The sequence below is a fragment of the Phoxinus phoxinus genome (genome assembly GCF_949152265.1).
Source record: "Phoxinus phoxinus genome assembly, chromosome: 11".
Lineage (NCBI taxonomy): Eukaryota > Metazoa > Chordata > Actinopteri > Cypriniformes > Leuciscidae > Phoxinus > Phoxinus phoxinus.
The window spans coordinates 1,978,127-1,998,899 of record NC_136886.1 but is presented as its reverse complement, the minus strand read 5'-3'; the positions used below and the strand labels follow the sequence as shown (position 1 = coordinate 1,998,899).

Genomic DNA, 20,773 nt, shown 5'->3' with positions numbered 1-20,773 from the left:
AAAACTATAGACCCACTGTTGATTTAATTTACTGTGTGCTGTATTATCTCACATTGAGAACATTATAGTTCACCTTTACATGTTATATTGGTGGTTTTAATGTCAGTCAAGACCAGGCAAAAGAAATGACCCGGGTTATTTCACTGGAACAACTGCTTTAGACTTGAAACGTACTCTATTCAAGTACATGATGTGAAGTGTGTGTGTGTGTGTGTGTGTGTGTGTGTCTGGGTGATTCGGCACAACTAAAGTATGCGGTGCTTTTTTCTCTTCATCTACAGTCAGTCACTGTCACGGTGGAGAAAAGTTTTCAATATTGCTGAATGATAAGTTAAAGTTAAACATGGCACAAGCATCTGGAAAGTGTGTTCACATCTGTGTACTTGTGTAAAGTATGTTTCTGACCTTTGACCTGAATCTGGAGGCGCCTTCAGAACACATTTACGCTTCACATGTAGAACCTGAGAGTAAATCAACAAAACACTCTTCGTTAGACCGTGCGTTTGCGATCTCAGAGTCCGTTTCCAAATCAAAAATGGGGCTCTGATGAATCGTGGAGCCTAAATGGAGAGCCAGGTCATGCAGTCTGTCATGGTTTTTGCCATAGATCTTTTTTTTTGGGGGGGGGGGGGTCACACCAGTGTGCACAGATTTTAATGCAAGATTTGTGTACGTGGTGTGGAAACACTCTTCTGATATCACCTGCACAGGCTGTTCACTTACACAACGCACAAATACACTCACACACACACTCATTCACACCGGCACGCATTCACAAAATACCATTTAAAATACAAATTAATGAATTATAAGTCATATTAAAGAAGAAAAAATATCTGGATTCATCTTCCCAATTTGACCCCCCAAAAAGTGATATTTACAATCACACTGTGACAGATCAACAAAGACCTACACGGGTCTTTCAATTTACAAAAAGAAGTTGTATTTATCGATTTTTCCATTTGTGTATTTTTTTTTCTCTGTTTTTTTTTTTTTTTTTTGCCTAAAATTCACAGAGTTGAACAACGTGTCGCCCTCGAAAGAGACTTTTTCCCTAAAGTAACGGACCTGTTATTTTTTTTGGCCAAAAGAAGAGCTATGTTGCAAGCAGGAAATAAATAAAAAAGTACAACAACAAAAATAAAACCCAAAATGAGACGAGGAGGAAAGTAACTGAGAAACTAAGAGGAGAGTTTTCCTCTGGTATAGTTAAAGCTCATTTGCCCTGAGGGCCAGTTTAATGGTAGTTTGCTTTATTTTTTTTCCTTTTCGTTTTTGTTATATACATCTTTTTTTGTCGTTTTCTTTTAAGTTTATTCAGAGACGGGGTGAGTGCTCTCTGAGGTCTCTGGCGCAGAGGCCTGTACATTTTTAAGTGCTTGGCAAAAATGAAAGGATCACTAGTAGTCTTCAGAACGCGTACACACACACATCCTTCTAAAAACGAATGTAAAATGACACTGAGGGAAACTGATGATGTCTGGGAAGGGTGGAGAGGTGCGGGGGGGACTCCCTGGTGTTGTTTCATCCTTTCTCTTTCCGTTCTCCTTGTTTTTCTTCAAGTGAGGTAGAGTGGCTTATCCCTGCCTATCATACTGCCACTGCAAAACAAAAACAGGGAAAAAACGTTAGAAGCTCCCAAAGTTCTCTTGAGGGAAAATTTCACCCAAAAATAAGAAACGTTTCGTCATTCATTTAGTCCAAACTAAAAATTCAAACCAGTCCATTGAATAAATTTCAAGATATTAGACCAAATGTCATTTCCATTCAAGACTTGTGCAATGCATTTACTCTCATATGACGATAAACAATATCATATCGACGTCAATAATGGTGATTATGATAAGCTCTGAACATGTTTACTTGATCTGGATTAATCTAACAGAAGAAATAAACACGACAACAGCCAATCAGTGCATGCCGCTAATAATGAGCCATCTAGGGCTGTGAAGCCATCGCAATTAATCGAATCCAAAAAAAAAGTGTGTGTGTACATCATATGTGACCCTGGACCACAAAACCAGTCACATGGGTCAATTTTATGAAATTGAGATTTACGCATAATCTGAAAGCTGAATTAATCATCTTTCCATTGATGTGTGGTTTGTTAGGATAGAACAATATTTGGTCGAGACACAACTATTGAAAATCTGGAAGCAAAAAAATGTAAACATTGAGAAAATCTCCTTTAAAGTTGTGCATTTATGTTCACGATTGTGCTGCATTCACTCACAAAAATACATGTTTTATATATTTACGGTAGGACATTTACTAAATATCTTCATGGAACATGATCTTAATATCCTCATGATTTTTGGCATAAAAGAAAAATGGATAATTTTGACCCATACTATTCCCACAGATATACCCGTGCGACACACACACACACACACACACACACACACACACACACACACACACACACACACACACACACACACACACACACACACACACACACACACACATACACACACACACACACACACACACAACGCTCAAGTCATCTTCATTTATATAGCGCTTTTAACAATGTAGATTGTTTTAAAGCGGCTTTATAGTGAAACGGATAATTTAAGGTAACAGAGATTGTATATATTATAATATAATATATTTTCGCAGGTTTGACGCTCACAGTATTTTCAGTGTGTCTCAATACATGAGATGAACACATGAACTTCATCTGCAGAGTCACTTCACAAGCTTTTAACCGTTAAACTATCCTCAGATACTCATGAAGCAAAGATCTTCACCACAAAAGTTTGGTTTAACTTAGAGCAATATATCACTACTGACACTAAAATGTAATTCTCAAAGTAATACTACTATTATTATTTCTAAGGAATATCATACAACCCAGATATTTTTTTCATCCATGTTTTACACTTATACAGTTCTTTAGTGCAGCATCTTCTTTGACAGAAAATAAAAAGGCAATGTTTTGTTTGTTGTTTTGAAATGATATTTTCATCTGATTAAATTTTAAAAGCTTAATTAGATTCACGAGGCCCTGAATTAAAAGGTAGCTGCTCTGTGGAGTTTAACTGTGAACAAACACGTTTACATTTATTCTCAAGGTCTGACAAATATGTGAAAAGCATTTTGATAGCGTGATAATATTTTTGGCCTATCATCCATCCATCCAGCCCTACTTCTGAAAACATCTCAAGAGTTATATGGACTACGGTTATGAAACGTGTTTTTGCTTTCAGAGCAGTGTGAACATTGGGCTAAATATCAGGGTTGGAATGACATGAGGGTGAATAAATGATGACAGCATTTTCTTTTTTTGGGTGAACTAGTCTTAACTTTGTTATTGTGTTTGTGTTTTTATTTTATTTTGCATTGCATTGTTATTACACAATAAATAATTCATGCGCACAGCTCTGAAACCACACACACACACGCTTACAGAGTCCCCTGATACTATGACACGTCTCATGGGACAGACACAGTTAACACCGTAGCACACACACACACACACACACACACACAGTTTACCTGCAGTGGTTTCCGCCGCATTCCCGGTTGCAGTACTCGCTGTCCCAGTCGGGGTTCTGGCCCACCGGGTTTGGGGCCCCTGGAGACTGAGGCCCCCCCACACTCTTCTGATACTCCGACTGTAAGTGAGAGAATCCCTGAGAGACACAATACACATATTTTATCAGCATTTTTAGGCCAGAAACATATGCAAGCATGCAAACATTAATGCTTAGCCAATGCAATGCAAGTGTGTGACCCTGATGTGTGTACTTCACATACTTAAATTTTACAAATTATTACACTCTAAAAAATGCTGGGTTGTTTTAACCATATTTTGGGTCAAATATGGACAAACCCAGCCATTGGGTTCCATTTTTTAATTACATTTTTAACCCAACGTTTGGGTTTGTCCATATTTAACCCAAAATTGGGTTGAAACAACCCAGCATTTTTTAGAGTGTATATAACACTTTACAATAATGTCCGTTAGTTAACATTAGTTAACATTAACTAATAATGAACTGCACATATACAGCATCTATTTGTTAATGTTAATTTCTAAAATTTACTAAAATCTTGCTAACATTAGTTAAAGCTGTGAACTAACAATGAACAGCTGTAGTTTTATTAACTAACATTAACAAAGATGAACAAATACAGTAACCAATGTATTGCTTACACTCTTAAAAATGCTGGGTTGTTTCAAACCAATTTTGGATCAAATATGGACAAACCCAGCCATTGGGTTAATTTTTTTAATTACATTTTTAACCCAACGTTTGTGTTTGTCCATATTTGACCCAAAATTGGGTTGAAACAACCCAGCATTATTAGAGTGTGCATTGTTAGTTCATCTTAGTTAGTAACTAATGAACCTTTTTTTAAAGTGTTACCAATTATTAAATAAAGTGTAGATGTAATTAAAAAAAAAAAATTGCATTCTACACTCTAAAAAATGCTGGGTTGTTTCAACCCAATCTTGGGTCAAATATGGACAAACACAAACATTTGGTTAAAAATTTTATGTACAAATCTATGGGACTGGGTTTGTCCATATTTGACCCAAAATTGGGTTAAAACAACCCAGCATTTTTTAGTAAAACTACAGCTGTTCATTGTTAGTTCACAGCTTTAACTAATGTTAGCAAGATTTTAGTAAAGCAAAGCATTAGTAAATGTTGAAATTAACATTAACAAATAGATGCGGTGTACGTGCAGTTCTTTATTAGTTCATGTTAACTAATTGAATGGTTAATAATTAAAGCTGACATTTGTTCCTGGCTTCTTTGGAAGAGCGTTTCTGAACGGTTTTCTCTGCTTTGCGTCGCTGTAGGAAGGTGCTAAACACTGATGGTGCTTTATAAAATCAGACCTTTTCACTTCACACGCATCTTCAGTACAGAGACAACACCTCCGAAACAACACATCCTCCACCCCAGCTCTCACTTCATCTCGTTTCACACGCAAAAGAAGACCTGTCCTTTTTCAAGATCATTTCGTAACATTTCCCCAACAAGATTTGATTCCCAACACCGCTATTAATATTGAGCGATACCACTGTACTAAACATAAGGAGGTATAAAAACTGCACGTGTATCAATGTTTTTTCACAGTTTGCTTGTTTTCTGTTCAACATTTTGATCATGGCGAGTTTGGAACGGAATACTATCATAATCTTTACAGCATATGTAGAGTATTTTCCCCAAAATAGTACATGAAACAATGCAGTATGCAATGATCAATGTTTCATGGTAGTGTGCTATCTCTGAGCAAATGATGTTCAATTATCATCGCATTAAAAAAAAAAATCAAACAAACACTGGAAATGGAAAGTCAAGTTGAGAGCATTGCATTGTGGGATACAGTACCTATAGCAGTGTGTTCTGGTTGTACAGTGCACACATTTATACTATGCATAATGTTATATGGTAGTAGAAGTGTGCTGTTCCACTCACACCGCATAGACACAAGCATGTGTGGCGTTTAGTACAGTGCAGTATGCCTTAATAAATGGTGTATATTAACATATGCTGTATATTGTATACTCTTTTATTTAATAAAGCAGTATGCAATGCTAAAAAATTCCAGGGCTCATTTGGATTTTTAAAAAATCAAATAAACACTGGAAATGAAGAGCATTGCATTGTGGGTCAGTAGTACCTGCACTGCACATTTTGGCAAATGTACACTCTAAAAAATGTTGGGTTGTTTCAACCCAATTTTGGGTTAAATATGGACAAACCCAGCCGTTGGGTTACATTTTTACATTACATTTTTAACCCAACATTTGGATTTGTCCATATTTGACCCAAAATTGGGTTAAAACAACCCAGCATTTTTTAGAGTGTAGAACATGCATATAGAAATTTCGGTAACACTTTACAATAAGGTTCATTAGTTAACATAATTAACTAACATGAACAAACCATGAGCAATACATTTGGTACAGTTTTCATTCATCTTTGTTAATGTTAGTTCATAAAATCACAGCTGTTCATGTTAGTTAACAGTGCATTAACTAATGATAACAAGATTTTAAGAAAGTATTCGTAAATGTTGAAATTAACCAAAATTAATAAATGCTGCATAAGTGGAGTTCATCATTATTATTAGTTCATGCTAATTAATGTAGTTAACTAATGCTAACTGATGAACCTTATTGTAAAGTGTTATGGAAATGTCAGATATTATGCGCAGGGTGCCGTTCCAATCGCACCCCATAAACACAAGCACGTGTGGCGTCTCCCAGCATGCACGCTAACCTGCTGTCCTGGGGGTGGGGAGTGCAGCGGAGCCTGGAGGCCCATCTGGTGAGAGATGATTGGCTGTGACTGGACCTGCTGCATGCGGATTGGCTGGTTGAGGAGCGAGCCCTGGTGCAGGGAGAGCTGCTGGTGGAGGGGGGGGCTGATCTGGAAGGAGGCTGGGGGGGAGGCACTGAGCGCGGGCAGCATGGCCGAGCGGGGCAGGCCGTGTCTGGGAGCCCCCGCTGCGTAGCTCTGGAGGTCTGAGAGGGGGAAGGGGTACGGGGAGGAGGGCTGGGGCGGGACGCTGTACAGGGGGGTGTTGGGGGGCATCATGTGTGACGACGGCTGGCTAGACTGCCCGCTTTTGCTCTCCACCGGGTCACTGTAGGTCTGAGGGACAGAGAATGCACATCATCAAATGCATACAGTTACTCGGAAACAATTTTCACTCATAAATTGCTAGTAAATTTCACAAATAATTAAAGAAATGGTAGGTTACATTTTGAAGTGGAAAGACTGGAATGGTATTTTCTTGTAAAATGCACTCCATAATCTTTCTTTACAACATCAAAAAAAATTTTTTTACTGTGTAAGTTAGAGCTGCACGATTATAAATTGAGAATCATGAATTTTTTTATTTTTTTTTAAAAGAGAAATCACAATTCTGAACAGGCAACTAAACAAAATATCATGTAATTTACTTGAGGTTCTGCCAAAAATGTACTTGCTGCTGTCTATTTAAAAGAATATTTCATTTGAATGAATTATTTTTTGTGATAAAAAAAAATCTGATTTAATGAATGATTCAATGACTCAATTACTAAATTCACTTGTTTCATTACTGGATGAATCAGCGTTTTTGAACGAATCTCTTGAATCAATGAGTCAATGACAAATACATTTTAAACAGTCACTTGTCGCCACCTACTGGTGTAACGATGTAATGATGCAATCATTATTTGAAGCAAACTGTTACTTTCAAAAGGTGATTTTTTGTTGTTGTTGTATCGCTTCTGTAGACAACATCAGTGTTTATATCCCAACTATAAACTTTTATCCCAGTACTAATGTGATAGTTTGAATTATTGTAAGACAGAAATAACGATACTGTGTGGTTGAAAAGACTGTTTGTGAAGAACACAGATCTAAATGTTCTGGTGTGATTTTGTCAGTTTTAATAAAAATAGCCGATTCACTGTCATTTAAGAATAATATCGTGTGTGTGTTTGAATCGAGATCGCCATCTTTTAACGATTAATCGCGCATTTTTATATTGTCAATACGAATTATATTATCAGTAGAACAATTTGAGATGTTCTTATGGTTGACACAGACTCCAAAAACTCTGATCAGGTTTTTCAGGATGATTTTAGAAGAGCATATTTTGCTTCAATGGAAATTAAATCTCATTTGTTGACATTTCTGAGCTAGAAAATAAAGTCTCCAGCATCTCAGATGTTCAGAAATCAGAAGAGATCTCAAAAAAACGGCTTGGATTTCCCGAAGCATGCAATCAAAAGTCTGAGATTTCAATTATGATCTCAAACATTTCTCATCCAATGAGCACATTAATGTCAGCGCTCTCGTTTGCATATATTTCAGGTGCAACATTTGAGGTGATGCTTCAATGAATCATAAATGAGCATCATTCTTTTTGGAGAGCGTGTCAGCATTTAGAGGAGCAGAAAACCACAGTGAGAAACCGTAGCAAACACAGATCGCACGGACACATCTATCTCTGATTTGTCAAATTGAGAGCGTGCGCTTACAGCAGAGCATTGTTTCATTACCGTTTTACGCATGGTAAATGGCAATATGTTTTTCAAATGCCAGAGCGTGATGGGCAGTCGGTCGTGTTCATCAGCCGTCACAATCGTGGCGCTTTCATAATGCCTCATATTTATTGAGCAGAACATCTAAACTGATCAACATGAAAAGATTGAGGTTCTGAATCTGTGTCCGTAGAGAACCAAGAGAAACCAAACGGGGAGGTTTGAGCGAGCACATCTGCTTCAGACATTTTCAAACATTTCTCTTTAAATTAAACAAGTGGAGATTGTCCAGGTCCTGAACGTATATCATCACACACACCATATGATCGCTTTCTAAAGCTTCGCGAGAAAAGAAACGGTTATTGATGGCGCCATTAAACGCCTCGTATTTCATAAAACCTCTAAACAACATTACAAAACCAGAGTTTCACTTTTTTTGTTAGTCTTTCTGATATCTTTGGGATAAAAAGATGACAAATGGTCCAGATTTTAAAAATACTATATGAAAAATGTACTTTTACACAAACCCTTATTTATATAAAACTATAAGACAATAATGCATCCCACTATAAAATAGCACCAGGTGCATGAGTTTAAACTCTCAAACTTCACATTTCCCACCAATTCTTTTAGTCGTAATTATGCATAAAAACCTAATTTATGAGTAAAACGAGTCATCCTCTTTTCATGAGTGTATGTTTCAAGTTTTGGGCCTTGTGCATTTGATAGTTAGACCAATTTTTTTCTATCAAGCAAAGCATCTGCCAAAAACAGATTTTGACGAAATATTTAATTATACGCAATGAAGGATGAGAAAGGCGTTTAATAAAAGCCTCTGAGTTTGATGAATACTGTATTCACGGCTTAATCAACGCTCTTGTTTTGGGCCAAGGAGCTCAGAGAGCGAGGTATGGGAAAGAAGAGAGAGTGTTTAGCATGAAAATGCAATTTGCGTTTTTCAAAAGAGAAACAATGAATGTAAAATTAGTGGTTTGAAATCGCAGCGTTTTATTATGCAGATGAACGTATGCAATGAAACGACAGATCATGCTGATTTCTGCTCGTTTGAGTCTGGAAAATCACTTTGGCAAATTTGCTATCGATTTATGGATCGCACATGCGTGATGCCGAGCAATCCGAGAGATTAAAACACCGGTTGGTGACCGCAGAGACATGACAGAGACCAATACGGTTAGAGTTGCTGTTTTTGGGAGTGTATATACGAGTGTGCCAACAGTATGAAGAATGAGTTCACACACACATGAAGAATCTGTCATCTTCCAAAGCTGGTTGACTAAAAAGGAGAGATTACAAGGTTATTTTCTATGATCAATGATCTATGCTTAATTAGTGTACTTATTCTATGCCATTTTGTAGTATAAATAGTGCGAGTTGTGTGTTCACACTGAAAATTCCAAATAGAATGTTGATGAAAAAAAAAGAAACAAAGTGTAGAATGTTCATGCACTTCAACTGTCACAGCTTTCCTTATATGGCGGAGGGGGAGGAGCTAACAGACATCATAATCGTAATAAATTTAAAAAAAAAAGTACATAGTGCTTATTAAGTGCATATAGTCACACCTTATGTCTGTCAAAGTGTAATTTTAGGATTGATTATATGCTGTTATAGTATTTTTATATATAAAAAAGTTTTTATTATTATATTTTCATATTTAATTTTAGTCATTTTATTGTGTGCTTTTGACATTTTTTTATTCGTTTTTTTATATTTGTATTTAGCTTTAATTTATATCCTCTTTAGTTTTTTTTAGTCTGTATTAGTTAAGTAATTTTAGAACTTTCATTTATTTAATTGTATTTAATTTCGTTTTTTATTTAGTAAAAAAATATGTATAATCATGCATTTTATTTTATTAAAATTTTATTTTCATTTTTTGTCAATTGACTAAATGATTTAATAGTTTCAGCATTTGTTTTAGGAAACAATAAAAACACTCGTCTCAAAAAACACCATAAAGTAGCACTATATTTCTTATAAATCTTCCAAAGTCACATGATGAATGGCATGAAGATAAAAATGACAGAATCTTCAGATTTGAACTATCCCTTTAAAACACACGTACACAAGCACTCTTGCGCTGACAGCTCTTCCCATGAAATGTAGTGCTGAAATCTTTAGTCTAATGTTTACACCCCCCAACATTAGCGCTGACCCACAGACATGAACCCGTCCGGTTACCTTGGAAACCAGGCTGGCTCGGTACGCTGCCAGGGCCTTCAGGTACTCCTTCTTCGCCGCTTCTGTTTTCCGTTTATATGCCTGCGAGGGAACGAAACACAACTGTGAATAAACACACACACAGACACAAGCGTAATGCTAGAATATGAGCACTTAACCTTCACTTTGCACCTGGCCAGTGTCACGTCAACAACTTTCACCCTCATGCATCTACACAAAACACGTATGAAATGCGCTATAGCTGAGCATCACATCGAGACTAGGCTCGTTTTAGGTCAGACTGGAGAAAAAAGTTGTCAATACTACAATAACTACATGTTTAACCCCATAAAGCTACCGTTTCATATTTGATATGCACATTTCTACGGCCTCTAAATGATCAACATGAACTTACAATAAAATCTCAACAAAAACTTGACAGTTTAGACAGTTTTAGCGAGTAAAAGTCTTTTTAATTGTACAAATATCATTCAGCTCCTTCATGTCTCTTTATGATCTGAAATCTGCACTGATTTTAAGTTAATGTAGAATAACTTGGACTGAAGCTACTTTGATTATCAATCTTTTTTTCTTTTTTTGAGTATCAAATATGATCATCAGGCTTTTGAGGAAGATTTATTTGTTCATCTCTCAATCATCATTGTATTATATGTTTTAAAACTACGGGCTTTGATCATAAACTAAGCATTTAAATATCATCTTACTAAGACATATTATTGGGAGTTTATATGCTTTTATGCAAGTATGTGCTATACTGTTATGTCAAGCATGCTGAATTCCATCTTTTTGTCCATATAAATATCAGCATCTGAACCAAATTGCATATTTTTTTTTTCAATTTGAGTCTCAGAATAAAATTTAGCTGTTTTCCCCCCTCCATATTCTCACTATATCAGACAATTTCAGCCATGATGTATCAAATATGATACTCAAAAAAAAATAAAAAAACACATATGCAAACTTGTTTAAACGGATAGTTCACTTTGAAATTAAATGTTGGTGTGTTTTATCTTACCTGAAGTGCATCCAAGATGTCGGTGTCATTGTCTCTGCAGTAGTTTCAATTTTGATATTTTTAGGTCAAACCGTTCTTGTCTGTCAGTCATATAATGCAGGTATATAGGCACTGTCTCCAAAAGCATGCAGAGAAAAGTCCAAATTAAACAATTCCCCATCGTAAGTGCACATTGATGGCCTAAGACACGAAACAAGCGGTTTGTGTGAGAAAACGAACAGTATTTATATCGTTTTTACCTCTTGTACACAACCACGTCCATCTGATCTGTTTACACCGGATTTCTTCCCCGGAAACTAATCTAACCGCCTTCGATTGGACGTTGCATTTTTAAACTCAGCAGAAACGCGTGTGATTGGCTGTATGGCTCAACGTATGCCTTTGATTGGCCTGAACAATGAAGCGAGTAGTGTGTCAAGATAGAAGGCTTACAAATTGGGAATAAGTGAAAACTCAACACTCCCGGATGAGTTCGCGCGAGCTTAGGCCATCAATGTGCACTTACGATGGGGAAGTTTTTAATTTGGACTTTTCTCTGCATGCTATTAGAGACCGTACCTATAGACCTGCATTATATGACTGACAGACAAGAACGGTTTGACCTAAAAATATAAAAATTGAAACTACTGCGGAGACAAAGACGTCTTGGATGCACTTCAGGTAAGATAAAACATACCAACATTTAATTTCAAAGTGAACTATCCCTTTAAATGTTAAATAAACTAAAAAAAGATATATTTTTCTGACTATTATTTCATATGCCAGTCTTTATGGGTTAAATATCAGCGCTTCATATTGAAAACACACCGAGAGAGTTATAAGTGTACATCCCACATCAAAGAAACAGGACAGAAGAAAGGAAGGGGGTCGTGGAGGGAGAGAGACAGAATTCAAGCCTGGCTTTAACGCACACAAAGTGAATGAAATGCGATGTAGGCTAATGTAATTGCTTGTCAATCATTTCACATCCCAGAATTACGGTTTCCATTTCTTCTTGGCAACGAGTGCGGCCAATTCCCTTCTGAAACTGGGGCGGACATCACAACCATTTCATCCTATGAGGGAAAACACGCTTTAAATCGGTGACAAAATACGTCACGCTGCTTCCAGACACAACGTTAAATTGCAAATGGAGGAAAAAAGCGTTGTGACTTAACAAGATGAATATGGCTGCAGTCCCATAGGAAGATAAAACACAGATGAGATCTCTTTAATGTCTCAATTCTGTCTCCTAGACGGCAATGCGATTATATGGAGAGCAAACTTCTCAAAAATCAAAATGGACAATCCCATTCTTATATGGAATATTGCAGTGTTTTTATCATTATTATAAATGATTCGTCCGTGCACATCATTATTGTGTTAATAATCTCGAATCAGAATAAGTTGCAGCATCTCTTCTCTGATGATGTGGGCGGGGCAACCTGTCACTCACATGAGATCAGCCAATAGCAAACCACAACCATCCAATCAAGTCCTCACGGACACAATCAAGCCCCGCCCACATTTGTTCTTGTTCCAGAAGCGTTTCACTCGATATACGGCGAAGAAAAGACGAGCGCAACTTCCATTACATGCCGACTTTAGAGTTCGACGACTGTAATCTATGCCCTTTTCACAAGATGTAAAATACGTCTCTGATGTCCCCAGAGTGTGTGTGTGTGCGTGTGTGTGTGTGTGTGTGTATGTAAGTTTTAGCTCAAAATACCCCACAGATATTTTTATATAGCATGTTAAAGTTGTCACTTTTTCTCATTTTGTGTCTGTCCCTTTAAATGCAAATGAGCTGCTGCTCCCGGCACAGGGGGCGGAGCTACAAGAGCTTGTGTCCTTTTACCACGCACACACACGCACGCACGCACGCACGCACACACACATGCACTGCACATTTCAAAAACTTTTAGCCTTTTATGTTCAAACCGGAGTCAGACAATGATGGAGAGACTCGAGAAGAAGTGACAACATGTAGAAGAACAGGACATTTCTGAATGATTAGTTGATGAATTTATGAAGCTTATGTGTAGTTATCTTCTAGTCATTGATTAGCATTTTCTGTCTTGATAATATATAAATCGTGTTCAGGGGGCGGGGTTTATGTAAATTTTAGGGTTGGTGATGTCACTAACCCGGGAGGAATGTCGTGTAGTTTCTACCAGCCATTTGTTGTAGTCCTTAAAAAACTATTTCTTTAAAAGCAAATATCTCCCTTTGCTCTGAACTTTGAGCGTTGTAACTTTGCAGATGTTGTTTATGATCAAACAGCAACATTACACACTAACTACAGTTAGAAAACACAACATTACACACTACAGTTAGAAAACACAACATTACACACTCACTACAGTTAGAAAACACAACATTACACACTAACTACAGTTAGAAAACACAACATTACACAATAACTACAGTTAGAAAAGTCAAATCATAATCAAACACCCCTTTAAAGCAGGATGGATTCTGATTGGCTGTTTTTATTGTTCATCAGCTTAAAAACAACCTTCTGAAAATGATATGGTTTCTCTGTGCCATTATCTTTATAGTTAAGGAGTAGATCTTTATAGTTATTAAAGTTATCGTCCTTGGTGTGTGAACAGGCAACTTAGTAACTTTGCAACTATATATGTCTCTATAATAACCAGGCCCGTCGCGACAAGGCAAGCAAACCAAGCAATTGCTTGGGGCCCCGAGCTGGCCTGGGGCCCCAAGACAACGACTAGTTAAGAATAAAATGCAACGACAAACTGCGTGAGCACCCCTTTGATAGTCAATGCAGTAAAGTGCAATGACACTGTTATCGGGATACCCCTCAAGAGGGCCCCTCTCGCTGACAGCAGCCAGCCAACCACGCGATCTCTGCGGCCGGCAAAATACAAAACCTCCTCGGTAGTCATAATGAAGCGGAATTATGCTTCAGGAAGCCAGAAAAGAAAAAGAAAAACAAGATAGTGGTAAGTGATAAATTACACTGGATTAAATAGCTCTACTTGTCTTGTACAAATGGTGTAATTTTGCAGCAGGTATAGGCTAGCAAAAATATGTTTATGTTAGCTAACGTTACCTGCCTGACGGCAAACGCTGCTGGTAACGAACAGTTAGTGCAACTTTTCTTTTTGCTGTAATATGTTTCTTTAACGGGATAAGGAAGACGCAGATCTGTTCCAGAATCACTGTTTATCGTATTTAATGACATGACATTGCTATAGCTTGTAATAGGTTTTGGTGAAAGTGGCATAGCATATAGCCTACTAACTATTCCACCGTGATAATCTATTTATGGGGGTTAGGAAAACCACACAATAAATTCTGTGCATCAAACATTAGCTTGGGATGATTTTAAGCATTGGTAGGCTAGTTGTGAAAGCAGCTGCATCCCTTCCCTTCTAATATCAAAATATGGAAATGCAAAACACTTTATAATAACCATCATTAATAGATGGTAAATTGTTAGTTATTTAATCTTTAGTTAATTGTCATTTAACAGTTAGCAAACAGTCTTTTTACCCATCTATAGGCTAAACAGTATTTAACCAGAAAGAGGCAGAGGAACATGATTTTTTCATAGCTTATCTTAATGTGCTAGTGTCGTGTGATATACGGTAGTAACAGTTTACGCAAATATGACATTATTTTTATAAGTTACCAATGGACCTTGAACAGTTACTTTATTCTGTGTGGCAATTTTTACACTGTTACATTTTGAAGTACAGTATCAGGACAACCCACGTGTTTTACTGGTACTGTTTATTAACTATTTACCAAGGTATTATAGTCATCTGTCGCAACTTTATAATAACCTTCCAGATAATGTTTATAGACAGTTTACAAACCAACTAGTAACCCTTAACAAAGTGTTAGGAATATCTGGTCCGTCTATCTATGTAATGTTTATAGATGTTTAAAAAAATGGTTCCTTAAAGGTTTACAAACATTTTTCAATCATTACCCAATACCCAATATATTATATGATAGACATAATGTGTGTTACAATAAACTGTTAATTTACAGCACTATTAATAATTATTAAACATTATATAATAATGGGATGGGGGGGGGGGGGCCTCCATGTCCATTTTGCTTGGGGCCCCCAAATTCCTTCAAACGGCCCTGATAATAACTTAGAGTATTTACACTGTTAGGTTAGTAGAATAAAGCCCTATTCGCACGGGATTAGTATTATCTATGGACCTCGTGTGATTTAGACATTACCCCCCGACATCTGAATTTCGTGTGGCGCATTCGCACGGGATAAGCGAAGCCGATGATTACTCGAATTTACTGACTTTTCTCCCGGAACCCGGATATAAAAATTGTAGTTTATACCCATATTATATTTATTTTAGCCCAGTGGAAATCTGTTTTCAGTGAGCGACTAGATGGCTTTTTGCGTATGGTTGAGAGTCTGGTTAGATGGATAAAAAAAAAAAAAACATTTCACCATTATAATCTAATAGCTCAAGGTTTACGTTTGATTTATTTGTAACATTAAACTCGAATTATGATGTGAAACCCCCTTGCTTGATTGTACATTACTTTTGATAGGCTATTGTTTGGAAATGTCTTGTCGTTATAGGTCTAGATGTACGCATGATATATCATAAACAGAAGAATGTTACTTCACGCATGCTGTTATATGTCATCCATCTAATCTTTCTTTTTGTCTTTGCTCTTCTGGTGGTTTTCAGCTTTCTCTTTTTTCTGCAAATTGTATATGGTGTCGGTGTGCGTGCGATATGACCCAGTGCCCAAAACACTGTCAAAACACTCCAACGCAGCTTCCATTCTTCACCAAAGATTAATAAAAAGGCACAAAGGAAAGAAATACCTTTAAAAAAAATATATCCCGCCAAATCCTGGACAAAATCAGAGATGCCGATTCGCACGGGACTAATATTATCACAGAAGGTCGGTGTTCGGCGAAATTTGGGAGGTCATTTGCGGGGGAATTATTACACTCTAAAAAATGCTGGGTTGTTTTAACCCAATTTTGGGTCAAATATGGACAAACCCAGCCATTGGGTTAAAATTTTTAATTGCATTTTTGATCCAACGTTTGGGTTAGTCCATATTTGACCCAAAATTGGGTTAAAACAACCCAGCATTTTTTAGAGTGTGCTTTACAATTTACAGACATGGCCGATTCGCACGGGATTAAGATCACAGACAACCTCCGCAATTATTACAAATGACTAGAGGTCTCTAGATAATACTAATCCCGTGCGAATAGGGCTTAAGTTGACATGTAGTTGCAAAGTTACTTAAGTAATTTATGACCTCAACACTTGATACACAAATGTACACTCTAAAAAATGCTGGGTTGTTTCAATCCAATTTTGGGTAAAATATGGACAAACCCAGCCGTTGGGTTCAATTTTTACATTACATTTTTAACCCAACGTTTGGGTTTGTCCATATTTTACCCAAAATTGGGTCGAAACAACCCAGCATTTTTTAGAGTGTAAAAGCAAAAAAACAAAAAAAAACAGTAACCGCATAATTTATTCATACTGCAAAGTATGAACTCATAATCTCTTAAGATTTCAGCAAGATTCTTTTAGACAACTAACATTATGTTTGAGTCGGGACAATTCTGTTGGCCTAACGTTGATTTTTATGCATTTCATGATTTTTATGCATTTCATTAATTCACATTTCTTATATGTAGTTTCTATTTTACAGTGCAACAGCCAAACAGTAGATTCATGAGTGTGACTTTAGAGACATCACTTCAAGTTATATAATTATTCAGTTCCATTCAATCCAGGTTTATTTGTATAGCGCTGTTTCATTCTGTCTAAAGCCGCTTTATAGAAAATGCTCGTTTCGAATGATATAAATAATGATAAGCGTGAACCATCTTCACTGAGGAGTTGAGTTTAACCAACAAAACAAAAATAACTCTCGAATACCTCCAGCGAACGTAAGTTTGTGACCTTGCGTGTTGCTAGTTAAATATTGAACGGGGTGGCGAGGTTTTGTGTAGTAATGAACTCCCGAGGAGCTTTCCAGCAGCTTTGGTTTCAAATTAATTTAACCTCCACTAATGAGTGGCCCTAACGACAGCCGCTCTTAAATAAATTACCATGCCTAAGGATTTCTAATTATTCCAAAGTGAGCGGATTCATTAGCAATTGAAGCCGTCAGAGAGGGAGCAGGTCGCTATGAATTAGAAGGAACGGGAGCATGTGTTGGCGTCTTAATCGTGACACGCCGCTCGCCCCCCGCAGAATTAGCTGTAATTGTACCTTAATGAAATGTTCTTGTTTGATAACCGGTTAATTATGGAAGACAATAACTCGCGAGACCCGCTGACACGGGCTCAAACCCGGAGGGGAGAGAGATATATCGCGCTGAAGGCCTGGGTTTCAGTGTGAGAGCGAGACTCGGCTCTTTATTTCTGAATCTGAAGAACTGACGGGATGAGGAACAACACAAGTTGAGTTTGATGCGTTATTATCCAGTGCTGGACGATCCCACAGACCTTCCAGAAGAGCAAAGCCGGATAATTAATGAGCCCGACGCTCCGCTGACATTCCCACAAAAGAACAGGATCATTACACACACACACACACACACACACACACAAGCACAAAAACACATGAAAACATGTCCGGGTCACATGACACCCTCCGAGTTCCAATCACTGCAATGCATTTTGAGCTTTACTTCCGAAAAAATACTGGAATTCAAATTTATTTAAATCAGCATGAATAAAAGGTAGCCTAATTAAAGTATTGTTCCATGATATATAAACACTTTTTAATACAATTTAAATATATATTTTTTCCACATTTCAGTAACAATAATTTATTTTATTATTAAATGTGAAGTGTAGATGAAGTTTCCAGAAATAAATCTGGACATATTCTTGAGACTTATGCATAAAAACCATGTTGATGATAATAATGTTCCAATGCAAACAAATGGCTAATGGTTCATCGTTATTTATAAAAAAATAAAATAAAATAAAAAAATATATATATATATATATTTTTTTTTTATGAAGTATGTGAAGTATGTCTGGAATATATGTCTGTTTTTAAAAAAAAAAAAAAGTAAAATATATGATATATATAAATAACATGTATATATAAATAATAAATACAAAACATGCACGAAAAAAAGTTATTGAGATCTATGCATAAAAAAATAAAAAAATAAAAAAAATGTAAATACTAAAATAGAATCAAATATTGGGGGTGAGGGGAGGTTGAGCTAAATTTACATGATAATGTTACAATACAAAAAGTGATAATGTTAATCTTTATTAAAACATTTTTTTTATGAAATATGAAGTACGTGTCTAGAATACATCTGGAAATATTCTTGAGATTTAGTGAAAAAAAGTGAAAAAATAAAAAACAAATACATATATAAAATAAACATAAACTGTAAAAAGCTGCTGGAACGTGTTTGTGTGTGTGCAGAAGAGTGTGTGTAATGACCGTGGTGTGACTGCAGCTCTGGAGCTTCTCTGAGCAGTAAATAAATGTTAGGGAACGAGGGCTTATTGCCCGCGGTTGAGAGGGCGGCTGGAATTATGCCTGTTCAGTCACCGCGGTTCTACATCATTTAACATATTCATCATTCACATGACTGACAGGTCAGGGCCATCACTAAAAGAAATGACAGTCATCTATTGGAGCAGAGGCCTATCAATCATCCACTAATGGCCCTATCAGAGCGGCTCCTCGTGACTCCTCCCACTCCGCTCTCGTCACACAATACTGCGCTTTGAGGACGGGAATCATAATGTTGTGCAAGATTAATATGAGCACTAAAGCTCATCGCATACAGCCTTACAGCAACATATAAAGACTGAAGTACACTGAAAAAGTACTGGAATTCAATTAACTATTTAAATCTGCATAAATAAAAGGTAATTAAACAATTGCTACCATATATAAACATTTCTACTTTAAATACAATTTTAAAAATGTTTTTTTTTTCACATTACACACTGTAAAGAGAAATGTTGGTTTAACTTAAAAAAGCAAGTTACCTTGTTGCCTTAAAATTTTGAGTTCGTTGTAATAAATTTTTTTAGTTAATACAATGAAGAACAATGGTTTAATAAACAGAATCTCAAAATAGTGTTATCCTCACACATTAGTTACCGAAGTTGATTTGACAAAATATAAAAAGTTGTGATAACAAATCATGAAAAAAAAAAAATTTACAGTGCAGAAGCGAGAATTTGGGGGAGGGGGTGCTCAATTTTAATGGTAATATCACAATGCAACAAAAAAAAGAAAAGTTAATCATTATTAGGGGCCAAGCACTGAAGGTGCGGGCACCTATTGTATCTGTTCCCGTTCTTATTCTTCTTTTTCTTTTTCTTTTTCTTTTTCTTCCGACTGGGCGTCTATGGCAGCCTATAGAACCATTTGCGGGAAACTTATACAAATTGGCACAGTGATAGAGGACAGCCTGAACTATCACCATAGCAAATTTGGAGTCTCCAACTCATTCCCTCTAGCGCCACCAGCTGTCCAAAGTTTCACTCATGTTTATGCTAATAACTTTTGAACCACAAGGGCTAGAAACAAAATTCTTTTTTCCTCTGATTCCTGAGCTCACGACGATTCGACTGCACCCTATGACGTCATTTTCCGTCATAATAGTTTTCCCGCCATTTTGAATTTTCCGAAAAAACTACTTTTTCGAACTCCTCCTAGGCCAATGCTCCGAATTTCACGAAAAATGAACCAGATCATCTCCAGACTATGACGACCAAAAGTTATGGAATTCAAGTTGATTCGAATTACCGTTCTCGAATACCGCGCAAATAAATTTTACGTAGCGCTTGCGAAAACAGACGTAAGGCCGTATCTCCACAACGCTTTATCGGATTCAGACCAAATTTGGTACATGTCGTCACAAGCATGACCTGAGACTACTTGCTGCGTTTCGGCGCAGCGCCACCTACTGGTCCGGAGATATGAATAATTTATGTTTTTGCTTATAACTTCTGAACGGTTTGTCCAAAAATCACAAAAGTGGTCTCGTTAGATTCAGGGCGTCGTGCTGAGTCGACTGATATCCAATTTTCCCATATCGGCCATTTTGGCTGTCGGCCATTTTGAATTATGTGCTAAAATGCTGTATTTTACGAACGCATGAACGTATCGTTACGAAACTCAGTATGGGTCATCAGTACAACGCCCTAAAAGTACTCAAAAATTTATGAGACAGCGCCACCTTTTGGTCAAAAGTTATAATGAAATTTCCAAAAATGCTAATAACTTTTGAATAAATTAGCCTATAGTAATGGCACTGATCTCAATAGATTCCTTGGGTTATGCTGAAAACATAGATACCAATTTTGCCATAGTCAGCCAAACTTCCTGTCCGCCATCTTTATTTTCTTTTAAAACCTACTTTTTCGAACTCCTCCTAGACCGAACGTCCGATTTTCACCAAAATCGGATCGTGTCATCTCCAGACCGTGCCGAGTAAAAGTTATGGATTTCGTGTCGATAGACGAAACCGTTTTCGTATACCGCAGTGGCAAAGTTGAGGCATGATGCCAAAATGACTATTCAGGCTTTATATCT

At 36.9% G+C, this 20,773-nt stretch overlaps 1 protein-coding gene across 7 annotated transcripts in view; it reads right to left on the bottom strand.

The window, feature by feature from the left end:
• Positions 1–1,001: 1,001 nt before the first annotated feature.
• The window catches only part of tox2 (TOX high mobility group box family member 2), a 145,590-nt gene continuing 125,818 nt past the window's right edge, over positions 1,002–20,773 (bottom strand). For all 7 annotated transcript variants that reach the window (XM_079627974.1, XM_079627973.1, XM_079627970.1 and 4 more), the window contains 4 exons: positions 10,205–10,285; positions 6,246–6,620; positions 3,502–3,638; positions 1,002–1,601 (listed from right to left, as the gene is read on the bottom strand). In XM_079627974.1, the coding sequence (XP_079484100.1) occupies positions 1,559–1,601; positions 3,502–3,638; positions 6,246–6,620; positions 10,205–10,285 (636 nt within the window). In that variant the 3' untranslated portion in view covers positions 1,002–1,558. The remainder of the gene's footprint in view (positions 1,602–3,501; positions 3,639–6,245; positions 6,621–10,204; positions 10,286–20,773) is intronic.